General features: G+C 33.2%; 2 protein-coding genes and 1 pseudogene across 2 annotated transcripts; all 3 read left to right on the top strand.

Moving 5' to 3' along the window:
* On the top strand, positions 1 to 6421 carry LOC145601479 (protein Iojap-related, mitochondrial-like). The gene is made up of 4 exons (XM_081657497.1): positions 1 to 330; positions 4021 to 4108; positions 5783 to 5880; positions 6183 to 6421. Exons 1-4 carry the CDS (start codon positions 37 to 39, stop codon positions 6258 to 6260), a joined length of 558 nt encoding a protein of 185 aa, XP_081513623.1. The 5' UTR covers positions 1 to 36; the 3' UTR covers positions 6261 to 6421.
* A 4055-nt stretch (positions 6422 to 10476) lies between these two features.
* Positions 10477 to 15625, top strand: LOC145601611 (3-oxoacyl-[acyl-carrier-protein] reductase 4-like). Its single transcript, XM_081657658.1, has 11 exons — positions 10477 to 10850; positions 11123 to 11265; positions 11533 to 11586; positions 12138 to 12218; positions 12335 to 12380; positions 12467 to 12561; positions 12642 to 12674; positions 12763 to 12897; positions 13001 to 13094; positions 14971 to 15053; positions 15234 to 15625. Exons 1-11 carry the CDS (start codon positions 10685 to 10687, stop codon positions 15264 to 15266), a joined length of 963 nt encoding a protein of 320 aa, XP_081513784.1. The 5' UTR covers positions 10477 to 10684; the 3' UTR covers positions 15267 to 15625.
* Positions 15626 to 16251: 626 nt separating this feature from the next.
* Positions 16252 to 17506, top strand: LOC145602451 (TLC domain-containing protein At5g14285 pseudogene; annotated as a pseudogene).
* The last annotated feature ends 199 nt before the right edge of the window (positions 17507 to 17705 follow it).

Here is a 17705-nt window from a genome sequence, read left to right as displayed (position 1 = left end):
AAATCCCAGCAAAACTCTCATTCTTTCTTCTGAAAAATGCTGTCTGCTCTTCGATCTCGAGCTCATTCCCTCACCTCTCCTTCTCTTCGGCAGCCATGGCTATGGAAGCTCAATCAGAGTACCCCATTTTCCTCTCTTACGCGCGACAAAGACGGTAGAACTGAGATTCTGAAGCTCGATGAAATCGAGAAAGTTCTCTCCGAAGTTAGGGCAGATGATATCAAGGTTATTCGAGTCGGTGATCAATGCGATTTGACCGATTACATGGTTTTCGCTACTGGAAGATCTTCTTGGCATGTTCGCAATATTGCTCAAGCCCTAGTTTACAAGGCAGGTTGTCTGTTTCTCCCTATTTTCTTTCCTTGTTTCAGAAATTAGGGTTTTGTTTTGTTGAAGTATATCTGCAATGAATTGAATTTTGCTGCATTGTGGGGTTATTATTTTGATTAGAATGAACAAGGGTGTATGATTTTTTTGATTGATTTTGCAATGTTTTTATACTTTTCTTGTGTATCAGTTAATATCTAATTTTGTTGTATTGATTATAATTGCGAAAAATTAAGCATGTTGAAATTGGGAGTTTTGAATCATAACCCTGACAAAAAATTACCTTATCATTGCGGATGTTTGTGGAGATTACATGTTTAAAAATTTAATTGGAATCATATGGATTGTTTTCGTCATGCGGATTGTTGTCAATTGAGTAGCTTACTGTAAGTCTGTATTGAGGTATACAGTTAACAGAAATATGATTCTGTGTAATTGTGGATATAAAAAAGATGGATACTTTGCAAAGGATATATGTAAAGCTATGGTTTCCTGACTTCTACCATGGGAACTACAGGAGTTACATAATGAGCCTAATCTTTTTACGCGCCACCTCATTAGGACTCAAGATTTAGAACAATGTGTTGTAACTTGTAATAGTGAGACCCTACGGAGACCTACAAACTAAACATTTTTACGATCAGTGTACGATGAAAGGAGGGAAGAAGGAAATGAAATAAAAGAAAGCATTTATTTATGGGTTGAGCTTGTTTCTCTTAAGTAGAAAACTGGAGGTAGGTTGATTAGAAATCATGAGTGTAACACCCCAATAATTCTCACTTTTCCAAACCACTTGCTTTAAATAAAATAGTGGAGAACCATTCATGTGCTACCGCCACGTGTTAAAATGTTAAGGCTTTATCAAAGTATCGCAGCGGAAAAACAAACTTAAGTATTTAAAGTATCATAATTTAGAACAACGAATAAGTCAAAGCTTACAAATTGGAACCATGTAAGGCCCTTATTTAAAACCAAACCAATAATCAAAGTCCAAAACATAAATGAAATTGCAAAGCATAAATAAGTTCAACACAAAGAACGAATACTCTCAATCACACCAATCCCTTGACAATGCGTATGTCAAATCCCCGAACTTCACATCATCAAGCTAACCTGTGCAATACTGCTCCCCAATAATACAAGTGTAATAATTGGATCATCACAGGGTCATTGAAAGGCAAAGACCATGACCAAAGAAAAACACACACACAAAAGCACGCAATCAGCAAAGCTGAGTACATACAAGCTACAACGTACCAAACCTAACATGCTCAATTAATTAAAGTAGATAAACATACAATGTGAATTCAATAAGACTCCACACTTAAACAATTCAATTGACTCAACATACTTACTAACTAATTCTAGACACTTGACCCTTTATATATAATTTAATTAATTTAGTTTGGAGTAAGCAATAGACCAGGTTGTCCAATCCACCAAATCATTTTGGTCCCAAATGACCATTTGTAATAAAAGTTTAGCGCGATGCAAGAATGGGCGCGACTCCATCCTCACAAAGTTAGTCTAGGATCCCATCTAACTTTCATTATAAAATAAAATGTAAATACCAAAAGAGAAGAGGACATGTTGATCAAACAAGCCTCGAAAAGCCACGGGCTACCACCGTGTACCCCAACCCATAATTGTCAATACTCTAGAAGTGCACGCTTTCTAGAGTTTTATTGCTCATCCATGTTTCACTTTACGTGATTACAATTTTAATTAATAGCCGACTCATTCAAGAAGACCATACATAACAATCATACATCAATTCATTTTTAATCTTATTTAGGACAATGGTGATCACATCACAAATTGACCTTTAATTCCATTAAACTTCCAAATTATCCAAAATTGTTGAACATAGTCAACCCACCTAGCCATTTCGGCTTAATAAACCACTTTTACTCAACATACTAACAAGTCATGATTGAGTAATAAATAAATAAATAAATAATAACATTGTGGAATAATTAATAAATTCATTCCACTTGAATCATTCAATTCCAATCCTTTAATAATCCAAATGTGGTTAACAAACCAATCCAATAAAATATGTTTGTATCAGCATTCCATACAAACAATTAATCCAATATAATTCAACATACTTGCATCCATAATTCCATACAAGAATAATTAATTCACCAAAACATGCCTCATAACATAAATACATGAATTAATTAAATATATAACCAAACAATTTCCATCCAAGTGTTCTCTAATCATGAAACTAAGTTCTTTCCTTTTGGTACCTAAACATGATACTACTTACAACGAAGTAGACATGTACGTACCTCGTGTAAACAATCCTTTGCGCCACTTTTAATTAATTAAAAGTCTCCTAGAGAAAAATCACTTCCTAGAAAACAACACATAACAATAATTTAATACTTAACCAAATTTCCAGCAATATAATTTAGGTTAAAAGTCCTTAAAACTTCATCAAAAACATGTTTTTATCCTTAATTAATCAATAGAAATTGACTAGGAACAAAAGCCCCAAATTAATTAGTCATTAGAACCCTAAAATCCCAATTTGATTAAATTAAAACCCTAGGTTTATAAATTATAAAATCTGAAAATTATAACATAATTAAAATCTGAAATTTATAAGTTTAAGCTATCAAAAACATGAATTTGATACTAAAAATATAATCTTTATACTACAAAATCAAAACCCAAAACAATTTAATAATAAACAAGATAGTAGAGCAAAAATAAAAGGAGGAGGAAAGGGCAGCCATGGTGGGCCGCTGGTGGGTCGCCGGCGGCGGGCAGCGGGCGGCGGTGTGGCAGCAGCAGGTGGCAGTTGGGGGTGGCAGCAATGGTGGTGAGTAGTGAGGGTTTCCTCACGTAGGAGAGGAGGAAAAAGAAAGAAAAGAAAGAAAAAAAAAAGAAAAAGAAAAAATAAAAATAAAAGAAATAAAATAAAGGAGAAAGTAAATTAGACTAACCTTTTGTGTGGGAAAAATTTTGGGGATGTATGGGGTATTTATAGGAGAGAGAGTGGTGTAGGGTTAGTTTAAGATTGGGCCTCACAAAAAAAAATAATGGACCAATTAGATAAATGAAATGGGCTAGCTTTGTTAAATATATATGGCATAAATTGTAGAATGAACAATTAAAATCATTTTAGAACAAAATCAATTATCAACCCAAAAATAATTTGAAACTTTAAAACTTAAATCCCGGAAAAACACACATAAATATTATAAATAAAATAAAAATTCATTTATAATATATTTATAAATACGGGGGATTACAATGAGATTGTTAAGCTAAAAAGAATTTTTTAAATCCCAAGCTTGGATTTGTGAGGATGCTAAATGCATGTTCGAGGTGCCCTTAATGCATCCTGCAGTCTGCAGACCTTTCAGATAACTCTATACACATATATGTCGTGCAAGTTAAGTATGGGCAGTAATATAAAAGTACCATCTTTCAGCATGTTACTGCTTACTGTTTCTGATGAATGATAGACCTGATAATAGCGTGTTGTCAAATTGTCATCATGGTGGATTGTGACTTAGCTCTTTCATTTGTTTTGCTATCTCTGTGCCTCTGTGACTCTGTGGAGTTTCTAGCTGCTTCGTTCGTAGACCATGTGATATGCAAATAATACTATTATAAACAACATCCATACCTTTTACAGTATGGTAAGTGATGTTTACACTGCAATAACTGTTATAGGCTAAGCAGAAGCAGAAAGAAGCAAAGAGGATGTTGTTGCCAAGTGTGGAAGGAGAAGAAAGCGGCAATTGGATTGTTGTTGATTCTGGTTTGTTTTCTTTCTCTGCAGAGGCTCTTATCCACTTTGTCTCACTGATATGCCTGCATTGCTATGAACATTAATATGATTTTCAAGGGTATTAGGATATGAAAAAAATCTGTGCTTGGTGTACAAAGAATTGTTTTATGTCCATTGTGATGTGATCTGTATCAATGTGTATTAGTTCCTGCTTGTCCATCATAGTAATTGCTTTGTTTGTTTGACCTATAATGATTGTCACTCGTTACTTGCATTATGGCTGTATGAAATAATTGCTTGGCCCATTCATTAGTGACAACAAGTTGACGCTGGAAAAAGGCGTGTCGTGTTCAATCTTGTGTTAATATTATGTTGCTCACAAAATCTATCAAAAAGTATGTAAAATGTAGGATCATCGACTAATTTCATGTAAAAAGTATGTGCTGGGTCGTGTTTAGGTTGGTTCTGTGTAAATTGTCAACTTTGTGTGTTCTCTCGGTAATTTCATGTTTGTGTCTTGCCAGTTTCGGTTGTGTCTTGTTAGAGCTCATGTTAGAGATTGCCAGCTCTAACACCAAGTCACAAACTTCAACTACGTTCAGGCAGACCTTACAAGCCTTCTCAAAGCATCACTTTAAAGATCTCATTTCCATATGACATACTAATAGAAAATTGGGTTGCTGAAAGCTAAGACTTTATAGAACTATTGATATAATTGACCTTTTTGATCAATTCAAAAACCTTCAATTAATGGCTGGCCTTGGATCTACTTTATTCTTGGATCTAATGTAGTTTTCATGTCACGTCTCTCGACACTCAATCCTTATGCTAAGGGCAGGATTGAGATTGATCTTTCTGTAGTTATTTTGAGAGCGTCATAGAACTTTAAACATCTAAATATAGGTTTTAGGGACATGCATTTATGCCATTGCTTATTACTGTTGAAATGACTCTCTGAACTATCTCCTAGCAGATGAAGGGGTTGTTTAGTCGTCACGTAGTTATGAAGATCACAGAACCTTTTTTTTTTGGTTGATTTGTTTTGTCTGCCTTTCATCTTTGTATTCCTGTTGTTTAGAATGTTTTCTTTTGCCATTGTATTTTATGATTATTGTTATAAAGCTTATTCCCCATTGATGTGCATCTGTGATCTGACCATATCTGCTAACCAGTTTTCCGAACTCATTCTGTTTCCCTGACCCTAGAACCAATAGCTTCTAATACTTAAGTGGGAGGGAGAATTACATTTGAATAGTTGAATATTCTCTCAATTAGCTAGCTGTTAAGTTTTTTCAGAGCTTTAGTGAATCCTGGCAGATTATGATAGTTGTTTCTTTGGCAATAAAACTTTATGTTTGCCCCAGCCAACTATGGAACCATATATAGCTAACTTCTTATTGTCATTTTGTGGCTCAACATTTGAAGCTTTTCCACTAGAATGGAGACTTGTTAAGTACGGAGTAGAAAGCCAGCTTTCCAAAGCCAAACCATAGAGTTGAATATATGATGTAGCCTAATAGAGATTAAGCAACTTTGTCGGGAATGGAATTTTCTTATTATTTCTTTTGTTAATGGAATTTTATTAACTTTATTTAGCCCTTATATTTTTTTTCGGTAGCTTAATTTTAAGTAGTGAGTATATATCAGAAAAAAACTTTATTCATATTATATTTATTTTTTTTGGTATTGCTTTTACCATTACAGGTTCAGTGATTGTTCATGCATTAGATGAGAAAGCCAGAGCTTATTATGATTTGGAAAGTCGTTGGGCAAAGGAGAAGCCACCAGCTGAATCAAGCCAGGTTTACATTCTTTCTGTATAGAGATGACCGTGGTTTATAGTTTCAATTATTTTCATCTGGTTTAACTAATGGTAATGGCTGTGAAAAAAGGCTTGTAGGGTAAAAGGCTTTTTTCTTTTAAACACGTGTGTGTGGGGGTGGGGAGGATTATGTGATTAGTGATTACAAATTTGCGCTGTTATCAGTAGATAAATTAGAGAAGCTGGATGAATATCTAGTTGCCAATTAATTGATGGACCTTAAAAGTTGGGCGATGTATCACACAATATTGTATTGAATCCCTCTTGTATCAATGTGTTCAGGAATTGGATACAGCTTTGGTGAAGGTTCGGCGCAAGAATAATTCTAAGAAACGAGTGCAAGCCAATGCTCAAGTTTAAGCTCTGTTCTGGTGCTGTAAATAAGGGTGGTTCGGTTAGGAATACTCACCACCTTTTTAATTTTTATTTTAATTTTTTTTGAAGTGCTATAACTTTTTGAAATATTAGTTCTAGTTAATAATTGAATTTTTTGGACTATAATATAATTGTAGAAGTGATTATTGTGGGCATATTTTATTTGAATCTTTTTTTTTTTTTTTTTTTTTTTTTTTTTTTTTTTTTTTTGACAAAATCTATTGATCCTTAAAATATAGGGAATCGTTAGATAGTAAGAGCATGAAAGTCTGATTGTAAAATGAGAATTAAGCAAAATACATTGAGGGGGGACTACAACAGTTTACATGATTCTCACAACCCTCTATATTTTATTTTCTTCATGCCTCCTATACACATTCCAGCACCACTGCAAGCCATGATCCCAACACCCACAATCCAACCCACCAAAAATGTTTGTATAGCTATAATAAGTTATTTTGATTAACGATTTAGGTTAAATTATGTACACATCATTACTTCGTATGTAGAAGATATCACGCATTCAAACATAGATACTACGTAAAAAAGATCGATAAAAAAGATGAAAGAGTATTTCATAAACAAAAAAACTCGTAATCAAAATCTAAGCCATTCTCTACACCGGAGGCCAAATCAATGTAATGTCAACCTATATGAAACATTCAGAAGCAAGCATTGGTTTATAAAGAATGTAATTGATATTAGTACTAAATGTAAAATCAAAACAAACAAAAGCGTTATTTCATGGTTTCTATCTAATATAATATATAGTAAACTGAAAACAAAAAACGATATAACAAAAACACAGATCGAGCTGATTAGGATCCTATTAAAGAAAGGACATGAGATGGTGTTGTTGAACAAGGTTTGTAAACTGAGTGATGAAAGATATGATGGCCGCAATAACTCCTATCACTAGAGAGATGCCAACTAATAGCAGCAACCAATATACAACCAAAGATATGAAACGTACTATTTTCCATGTCTCGCTAACAACACCCTGTCACCCTTCAATGTTAAAAAGGCAACTACATCCTCAAATGTTGTTCCTTCTTGCCTCGGCGTCGGCATCAGCGTTGGCGACGCCAGCGTTGGCGCCATACCAGATTCTATCATTCTTCTACTACCTGCCTTTTTCAGCTTCACACTAGACCCTGTTTATTTTAATTATTTTTAATTTTTTCAATTTCAACTATAAGCTTTGTTTGGGTATGGTATATATAACGATATATGATTAAAGTTGTGATAGGATTAGGGTTTTGCATAGAGGTGAGGTGTTAAAAACCAATCTGAATAAAACTTTATTTATATTTCAATTTGTATAGAAAATCTAATATATATATATAAAGAGGAGTTTTTTCCCGAGTTTTTAGAGAGCCACGTAGTATTTAATTTTCTTAGAGCGCCACGTAGGATTATAAATTTTTGTTGTAGCCAATCAAATAAGAGATTATTAATCTCTTTTATAATTAAATAATTCAAATGCCACGTAAGTAAAATTGACGAATGATATTTTTAAGTTTAAATTAATTATATATAAAAATATTATCTTTTGATAGTATGAATTTTATCTAAATTTATAACAAATTTAGCACATAAATTAAAAAAAAAATTCTAAAAAAAACCGTGCATAATAGCACGGGCTTCATCTAGTATTAATTAAGCATAACTCAAATCTAACATATCATATCATCACTTCACTAATAAATAAAGCCACATAGCCGGGCCACGAGAATTTGTATAAAAATGTTATACTTTCAGTTCAATATATAAGAAGGTTCGAGCACTTGACTTCTTAGCTAGACGAAAGATTATTGTTTAACTAACGGTCAATTATGCTTTACATACAAACTATTAGATGCTCTTAAAAATTAGCAATTGCATAACTATAAAAGTAGTAAGTAGTAACCTAGGGCAATGCCCAGTCCACCCACTAGTTTATTTTATATATATAGGGGCATTTTTAGTTTTTGATCTACAACGATAATATAATCATGAGTGATTTTATTAGATTCGCCTCTCATTGTATATATTTTTTTTTGACATGGTATATATCTATCTATACAAAACAGATATCCTAGCTTAATTTGAGATCAGATCACGAATCAAGTCAACTAGATCGAATATTTTGGCCACCTCTATACGTGATTAGGGTATGTGATGATATGTTTAGGGTTTTATGCTAACTAGGAAACTTATGAGCTACGTTCGTTGCTAGCTCACAACGCTCGGTGTCGTGTACGCTGAGATCGAGGCCTTTGTTAGGTGGCTTCCTCCAGCAGAAGGATGGTTGGCGCTTAACTCGGATGGAGCTGCTAAAGGCTGCCCTGCTGGTCGTGGAGGCCGGAGTACGTTATCAGGATTTACTTTACATATGCTAAACTTTGGTGTGTGCACTTCCTTTACAATTAACTTGCACACAACTAACTAAAGCTTTACCATCCTATTATTATTATCACAATATTCACAGTACAATCATGTATCTAAAAATAATTAAATAAATAATGCACATTAGAGTATATATTTAACGCAAGCAAATACTGTAAACGAAAAACTATAAGCAAAACACGTTATATCGAACGTAAAAAAATAAATTAAAATTTTATTTATTTCATGGTTTATTTTTGATATTTTTTTTTTTTTTTTTGATCCAGAGGAGGAACAAGTCCAATAAACTAAGAAAAAGAACAAGAAACAACAAAACCAAAAACCAGTTTGGCATCATTTTTCGTTTTCAGTTTCCTTTTTTTTCTTAAACTAAAAACCAAAAACAGGAAACACGAAAAAGGTGTTTCCACTTTTCTGTTGTCAGTTTTCAAAATTATCATGATTTTAATAAGTCTAAATAATTTTTGATTCATTATGTGACAGACATATATAATGTACTTTTAAAAAACAAAAAACCAAAAAACAAAAAACTACAGCGATACCAAACGAACCCTAAACAACTAAAACACACCTAAGGAGGAACTATAAGCGAGGGAAAGACACTCCCCTAGCATCCTCACTTAGAATATTGAAAAACAATTCATAAATAAAAAACCTAACCTGCAATTGATTTAATCAAATAATACGAGTAGGTCGAGAAAGACAAATTTGATTAACCTTAAGAGGAAGTAAAAGACGCCAAAACCAGCTATTCCTACTATAGTGAAGCTCAACATAATCGCAACAATTAAAAAACCAATGTAAAATATTTCAAGTATTATATCGCATGGAAAGGGCATATCAGATTCCATCAATCTTCTTGTTTTGGACCGAGAATTATTATTTTTACGTAGTATAATTTCAATTTTGTGATGAGGGGTGAATATATTTATATCGACCGATACATGATTAGTGTGATCGTTTAGGGTTTTACTAAGACTCTTGGTTATATATCGTTTAGTGAACTTTTTTTTTTTTTTTTTGAAGAGTCGTTTAGTGAACTTTTGAAATATGTTTTATATTTTTAATAATATACAAAAATAAAGATTAAAAGATAAATAAATACAAATATAAAAGATAAGATTTGATTTGATCGGGTTTGTTATGAACTTATGATTAATTTTGAAGATGAGTTGATATATAGCTTAAATGAGTTGAATAGTACATAGCCTGATACAAGGTTTTTTTTTTTTTTTTTTTTTTTTTTTAAATGAGGAAATATAAGTTGTGTGATTTAGTTAAAGATATAACATGAAAACATTTTGTGGAAATTACTTCAAGTTATGACTTAGGAATGACATGCATTTTTGCTTGAATTTCATTGTTATCCAAGAATAATACGATCAATTGATCAGCTTAAATACCATCATTTAGACTGTAATTAGAACTCCATAATAAAACTATTAGGTTTGCCTCAATTGTAACATAGAAAATAATTAGTATATAAAAAAAAATAATAATAATTATAATAATACGAATAAAACTCTCACTTTTACAAATCCTTTAAAATTAAATCTCAACTCTCCTCTATAAAAAAAAAAAAAAAAAATCCCAAAATCTCAATCTTATAGGTACACAATCTTTATATTAGTCCGCATCTTCTTGATTTTATAATAGTCCGTATCTCTTCTCGATACTTCATACCGATACACGAGCCAAGGACGAGGCTAAAAGTCGATGATTAAAAAAAGTGTAACACTTATTAGTTATTATAAAATGAAAGTAAGTGTAACACTTATTAAAATACGGAGGGGATAAACGAGGCCGGCCATCTACTCATAATAAAAGTCGATGACCAAACCCGGGAAAATTCACAGTTAAACATCGTATCCATCGTCACACTTTAACTACCTCTTCGGAGCTTCCAATGCCCTGCTAGTGCTACACCACTTCTACCATTACTACATCTCTCAAATTCCTAGTTTCCTACTCATTTTCTTTCAGCAATTTCGTCGAACACTTTGTGTGCATTGGAGAAAGAAATGGCCGCCATTTCTGGAGCTGTTTTCAATTCATTGAGCTCTCCCTGCGACCAAAAGATCTCTCTTTTCAGACAATGCAATCCCATTTCTCGTAAATTGGAATCTTCCCAGCTTAACAATTGTGTGGGTTATCAATGTAGATCACTCCCTTCTTTAACTTCTTCAGGTAATTGATTTTTTCAGTTAATTTCCATTATTGTTGATACTTTTAAGACTAATTTTTCTTTTAGGATATGGGTTTTTTCGTTGAGGTTTGATTCTTTCTTCTGTGTTGTTTATAATCTAACATATGATTTTTAGTTTGATTTGAAATTGTTATACAGATCATAATCATATAATTTAAAGTATGATTTTTAGTTTGATTTGTAATTGTTATACAGATCATAATCATATAAGTTGATGATTTTAATATAATCTAACATATGATCTCTGTTGTAGGTGTAAGAGCTCAAGTTGCCACAGTAAAGCAACCAAACATTGAAGTGGTACAAAATGTGGAAGCTCCTGTTGCTATTGTCACTGGAGCATCTAGGGGTATTGGTAAAGCAACTGCACTAGCCTTGGGGAAAGCTGGCTGCAAGGTACTTGCATTTCATTTCACTTCATTATTGTATTATTTTACCTTGTTCTTTTAAATGTATATTTTTTTACTCGCACTCTTCATTTCACCTCACGTACCCATGTTGAACCCTCGCACTTCACTTTAGTTCAAAATCATGGAATTTTTCACAAAATAGCCGAGTTGGACACTTGGACACAAATGTCGGACATGGGTACCCGAGACCAAGTAACATAGAATGTGTTGCTCTTTTTTCTTCCAATGATCATCGTAAATTTCCGTGTTACAGGTTCTGGTTAATTATGCAAGGTCATCAAAGGAAGCTGAAGAAGTCGCGAAGGAGGTACAGTTGTTTTATAGATTTATCAGCATACTTTCATGAAAGAAGTTGTTCTTTTTTGTGATTTATATTCACAATTGTCTTACACTATGGTTAATTTACTCTCTCTACTGCTAGAAAAGGGTCTATAATGCCTCCTCTTTCTTTCCTTCTCTATTTATATAGACTTTGTGATTCCCATTTCCCTATAATTATTTCCTGCCTGTTTCCTCAAGCTTCATAACTTATATAATGTGCATTTCCGATAACCCGCCTATGGTTGGTTCATTACATGTTTTAGTAGTCTGATCAAATAAATATTTAGTGGTCATCTCAATCTGATTACAATGTAATTCAATGCTCAAAACTTAGATAACCTATTTAATGGAAGAAAGGTAATCCAAAGTGAAGAATCTGGTACTGTGATATTGATTATTGCACAATAAAAACCTTGCTGTTGGAGGGCTTTCTTGTTAACTGTGTTATTGCTCTGTGCCTATTGGTGTCAGTTAGTTAATGATATTTTGCCTTATAATGCTTTACAAACTTAATGTTGAATCCTAAACTATTCCTAGATTGAGGCTTGTGGTGGGCAAGCTATTACTTTTGGAGGTGATGTATCCCAAGAATCAGACGTGGAGTCCATGATAAAAGCTGTGAGTATATTTTGCTCTTGTCAATTCTCTGTCCATCCCCTCTGTTGTTTCTTCCCTTTTGAGTAATCATCTACTCTATATTACTTAATTATTGTTAATTTATGTTCTACATACAGGCGACTGAAGCTTGGGGAACTGTTGACATCTTAGTGAACAATGCAGGTAATGATGTTCATTTGCATATGCCAGGTCAAAATTTTGCACTCAAGTTATATTTGCTCCTCTTAACAAATTTTTGGTACTTGCAGGAATTACAAGGGATGGTCTTCTAATGAGAATGAAGAAATCTCAGTGGCAGGATGTCATTGATCTGAATCTTACTGGTGTTTTTCTCTGTACACAGGTAGCCTCATGAGTCATGACTTTTCTCATGTCTATGCTATAAAACTTCCAATCTTTATTCATGTGTGGGTGTCTTTGCAGGCTGCAGCAAAAATTATGATGAAAAAGAAGAAGGTATTATAATGTACCCGACTTCTTTCACCTCTTTTCCTGATCAGGATTCTGTGTGTTTCCTGATCAAAGTTTACTGCTTGTTTCACAGGGAAGGATAATCAATATAACCTCTGTCGTTGGTCTGATAGGAAATGCAGGACAGGCCAATTACAGTGCTGCGAAAGCCGGAGTAATTGGCCTCACTAAGTCAGTTGCAAAGGAATATGCAAGCAGGGGAATCAATGTATATTTTTCATAGTAGTTTTTGAAACTGTTAGTTGATACTTTCTTTGGCAGTTAGTGGTTTAGTGAAATCTAAAAATTTTGTTTTACTTTTGTTATTGCAGGTTAATGCTATAGCACCAGGGTTCATTGCATCAGACATGACTTCAAATCTTGGGGAAGATATTGAGAAAAAACTCATGGCTGCCATCCCGTTAGGTATTGCAAAACATATAATATGTGATATTTGCAAAACATATACTATGCGATCTTTTTTTCCCCATAAATTCCCTCTTGTGCCTGACATCGTAAAATGTTATCTTGTTTTGACTTTCCATGAAAGATTCTCTTATCTTTGCCTGATGATTATTTAGAAAACTGTTGTTAACTAGGGTATCTAGTGTTTTAGATTTTTCTTGCCAACCATGTTGGATGACACTTTTTTTGGTTGATTTAAATTTCATTAAATTAAACAAGGCAAGGACCTTGTCTCCAAGAGATTTGAAGAGACCAATCTAGGATTCATGCTTTCTGCACGAGTCGTTGAATGTCTATATCTCCAATCTTAGTGTTATTCTTTGCTATGATGTTATCTCAAGATAGGTAACAGGGAGTATATTAAAGTTCTAAGAAGCATGTACATAATGGAAACTTCATCCTTTGTATGAGAAGTTTGATGAGATCCTTACACTTGCTTGTTGCTTCTTTTTGTTGGAAGTTGAGATCTTTATTCCCAGAAAAGTATCCTACATTTTGGTCTAGTACTTTTTATGAAATGATCAATTCGATTTCTGATCATAAAAAAAATACCTTCATCTCTTCCTTCAACAAGTTCAGCAGCAAGAGTAACATCCTTGCTTTGACTATGGAGAGAACGTACAATTAGATTATAAAACTTTGGGTTGGGGAGATATATATTCTTTACTCTGGTAAGCTTTATGGATATATTGGATCATTGATGATCTTATTGATTTTTGGGAAAGATCTTCGACAATGGGCCCATTAAATTATCCGTCATTTTTCTTCCATGTATTTCCTTTCTTCAGTACTCAGTGGGACAATGTCAAACTTTTGCAGTTAAACTAATAAAATTGTCAATTGGAACTCTTATAGTTCCATCAGAAGGTATCTTTAAGGGTGGGAGTTGGCAGAGCTTGCTAATCTTGTAGCATGTTCTCCATTCAATTTTGTTTGAAGTTAATTTATCTATTTTAGCGGTGTGGTTTGTACTTTTCTAGCTCTTTTTATACTTGTAAATATTTCTACAAGGAACTTCTTTTTTTGAAAGAATTTCTACAAGGAACTTCAAGTCCACATCCTTGTCTGGTAAATATAGGGTCTCAATGTGAATCAAGAATTTGTGAATAGCTCGGATAGAGAAACTTTAAGGTTTGGAAAGGGTTGATAAATGATTCCACAATTTGGTGTTGAGTTTTAAACTTAACTGGAAAATTAATCAAGCATCTCCTTGCGGACTTGCTCCCTAGACTATGTCGGCTTTCAAAAAGTTTTTTCTTCAGATGTACAATGACAAGACATGGACATGGGTGCTCTGTTTTGTGTTTTCCTGGATTGTGGAGGGTTACTGTTTATTTTTTCCTTGATCTGAAAAAAGAGAAACAACCAACTTACCAAATTTTTTTTATAAGAATTTGAATTATTCTTAAATAAAAAAAGGAAAAATAGATTTTGGCTTTCCATGTTTTGGGAAACACTTTGTTAAATTCTTAGTTCATACAAAGTATTAGGCTAGGCTTGCTTTTTCTTTCAAAGTTTCTCAGAACTAGATAATCTTTTTCTTAAGTTTCTTTTGAAAGTCCTCTATGGGTCTTTTGTTCAAAGATGTTACTTTTACTATTACCGTGCCAACAACCATTGTTCAAAATTTCTTGGTCTGTATAAATGCCTCCAAGCTGATCCATGTATTTGGATGCAAAATTGCATTAATATTCTGGCCTGGCATGTCCCCTTATCTCTATTGTCTTGCAATATATATTGTTAAGAATGTTAACATTCAAAGCTGTTATATATGAAGGCTTCCCTGAATTAATTGCGGTATTGCTGTGATTTTTATACATCTTGTTTGTGGGTTCAGGGAGGTATGGTCAACCAGAAGAAGTTGCTGGATTAGTGGAGTTTTTAGCCCTCGATCCAGCAGCCAGTTATATAACTGGACAGGTTTGTGGATCTACTGTTTCCCTGCTTGTTTCTAAAAAGTTTCCCCTAATAATTTCCTGCTCTATAATATTTAGGAAGTACATTTCTTTGTATCAGTTGCATTTTATTGTGCCTTCTCTTTAGAATTTGATTAAATTTCCAAGTTTGCTCTTATATTTTTGGGGTTTATCTGCCATACAGGTGGTAACAATAGATGGAGGAATGGTTATGTAAAGTGCTTAATGATCCCAGTATCGAGGCAGAAGGTGTACCAGAACTCTCGTTGATTATTCGTATATTCTATAATGCTCTAGCCTGAATTGAATTAACTTCGTCTGATGCAATCTGCGATGCTATCAGGAACATATTGGTCCAGATGATCAGATGAATAAGGGATCCAGGTGTTATGGCCATGGTTGAAGTTCGGTGGATAGGTGAACAAGGCTAGTAATAAAGAAAAAATAGTGATTTATTTTATTTTATTTTATTATTGTTGTTATCATAATTTCATTCCCTGCCCTAGTAATATTATAGTTGATTGGTGTTGAAGAGCTAATTGGCAGCTTTTCACTGTATTGTTTGAAGATGATGAATAATAAAAACGTTATACTCCATATAATAAAGTCTTAACAAAGTATAGATAAGCTAAGTTCAATGTCTATGAGTACTTGGACACTTTATTGTTTGAATATGATGAATGATTAGGAGTTGATGTACAAAAAAAACTCGCCACTGTATGTTTGTAACTAGGAAATAGGGCATCCCAATCCACAAGTTGATGACTGTTGGTCTACCCAATGGCCGCTAGGTATATTATCCATATGTAATAGAATTTGATAGATAGCGAAATTCAACTCAACACCACTAAATATTTTTTTATCGGTCTATTAGCCCTCCGCTGGTACCTGATAGATAATCCACCTTGATTAGCCTGATAGGTAAATGTTGCTATCTCTGTACTTTGGTGCTATGTAAAACATTTCATTCAATAATCGAAAATCTCCAACTCGGATAGTATTTTACATAATTATGTGGCTTTAGTTACACAAGGAAGGAATATACCCTTAAGAAACAAACATCACAAAAATTTTAAAAATACAAAATGAAAGTGATTGCAATTTGCAAATCTAAAGGTGTTTACTTGACGCAATCACAGTATACAGACAACCACCAAGGACTCTTTGATTTTATCATAAAATGATTCTCAGGAATCTGACTTTTTATGCGCACCCTTATAAAATTTTACAATTCATTGTCACATCTAATTTCTTATTTATTCGACCTTTACCAATTATAATAAGCTAATTGAAACCCCGGCAATATATACCCCCAAAAGTCAAAATATATCATAGTAGTCCATTTTTTCATTATCTAATCATTATATTATATAAATTTTTTTATCATCTACAAATTTTTTTTTCTAACTATTTCTCTTGTCAAATTATTCAAGCTTTAATTTTTAATTAGTTTGCATTATTATCATGGATATTGCAGCTCAATTATCCTCTTGTTATGACCTTAAACTTCCTCAATTCTTGCTTTTATTTACATCAATCTATGTTTTTGCACACAAAATCTTTCAAAATTGGGGTCCAAAGCATCGTTATGATGCATGTAGTTGCTTATTATCATTATCTCATGGAACTCCATCAGTTATTTTAGCAGTTTTTGCATTGTTTTTGGTAGAAAATACAAAGAACCAAGAAATCCCATCAACAATTTTTGCATCAAAAAACACCCCTTTTCAAAATATGGTGCTTGAATTTAGCACAAGTTATTTTATGATGGATCTTATTCATTACTTTGTTTTTAACCCAAGAAATGTGCTTTTTATAGCTCATCATTTGGCTAGTGTATTTGGTCTTCTTACTTGCAGGTTTGTGGCTAATCATGGGGCTTTTACTATCTTGGTTATCTTGGTTCTTGCTGAGGTAACTAGTCCAGTGCAGAATGTATGGTCTTTGGCAAGGTTGCAAAAGGCCAATTTTCGTGCTGCGAAACAAGTGTATGATTACTTGTCACCAAGGTTTTACATATTCTATACTGCTGTTAGAGGTGTGTTTGCACCTCTGTTTGTGATCAAGATGGGGTTTGTGTATGCTAGTGGTGCGACGAATAGCGTGATTCCAAGATGGGTTTGGTGTTCTTGGATGTTGTTGACTGTGTCTGGTATCATGGGTAGCTTGTTGTGGATTTTGAATCATTGGATTGAGTTTTACAAAGAAAATTTGTGCAAGAAAGAGAAGATGAAATGATAAATGGTATTATCTAGTATTATTAATGGTGTATTTTTTTCTTTTTGACAAATACCAGTATTATATAGAGTGTATTCTAGCTTATAAGCAAGTGTGTATAATTTACCAATATTTGGTTAGTGTTGACTAGTGTGGTTGTAGTTTTTGGGTTGTATTAATGAATCTGTAAATATGTTAAGCAGATGATTAAATATCATTAATTTTTCTTTGGTTCGTGGATGTACAGTATAATCCAATATATTTTCACTGTTAAGATTATTAAGAGAAGACTTTCCTAACTTAACCTTCCCATGTAGTTTTCCTTTCAACAACTCTGGTAACCTACACTTAGATTTGATTATTTTATTTGACATTACAGATAGAAGAAGCCTAGGTGTTAAAAGAATTCATCAATGATATAGGAAGACAAAACGAAGTC

Source organism: Chenopodium album, chromosome 21, assembly GCF_948465745.1.
Source record: "Chenopodium album chromosome 21, dcCheAlbu1.1, whole genome shotgun sequence".
Classification (NCBI taxonomy): domain Eukaryota; kingdom Viridiplantae; phylum Streptophyta; class Magnoliopsida; order Caryophyllales; family Amaranthaceae; genus Chenopodium; species Chenopodium album.
This window is presented reverse-complemented; position numbering and strand designations above follow the sequence as displayed.

Bases quoted from the DNA above. Each gene is read 5' to 3' on its own strand.
- LOC145601479 (XM_081657497.1), top strand. From the start codon at position 37: ATGCTGTCTGCTCTTCGATCTCGAGCTCATTCCCTCACCTCTCCTTCT. The intron at 4,109-5,782 runs GTTTGTTTTCTT...TTACCATTACAG, and splicing joins TTGGATTGTTGTTGATTCTG to GTTCAGTGATTGTTCATGCA. The intron at 5,881-6,182 runs GTTTACATTCTT...CAATGTGTTCAG, and splicing joins CACCAGCTGAATCAAGCCAG to GAATTGGATACAGCTTTGGT.
- LOC145601611 (XM_081657658.1), top strand. From the start codon at position 10,685: ATGGCCGCCATTTCTGGAGCTGTTTTCAATTCATTGAGCTCTCCCTGC. The intron at 11,266-11,532 runs GTACTTGCATTT...TCCGTGTTACAG, and splicing joins TGGGGAAAGCTGGCTGCAAG to GTTCTGGTTAATTATGCAAG. The intron at 12,381-12,466 runs GTAATGATGTTC...TGGTACTTGCAG, and splicing joins CATCTTAGTGAACAATGCAG to GAATTACAAGGGATGGTCTT.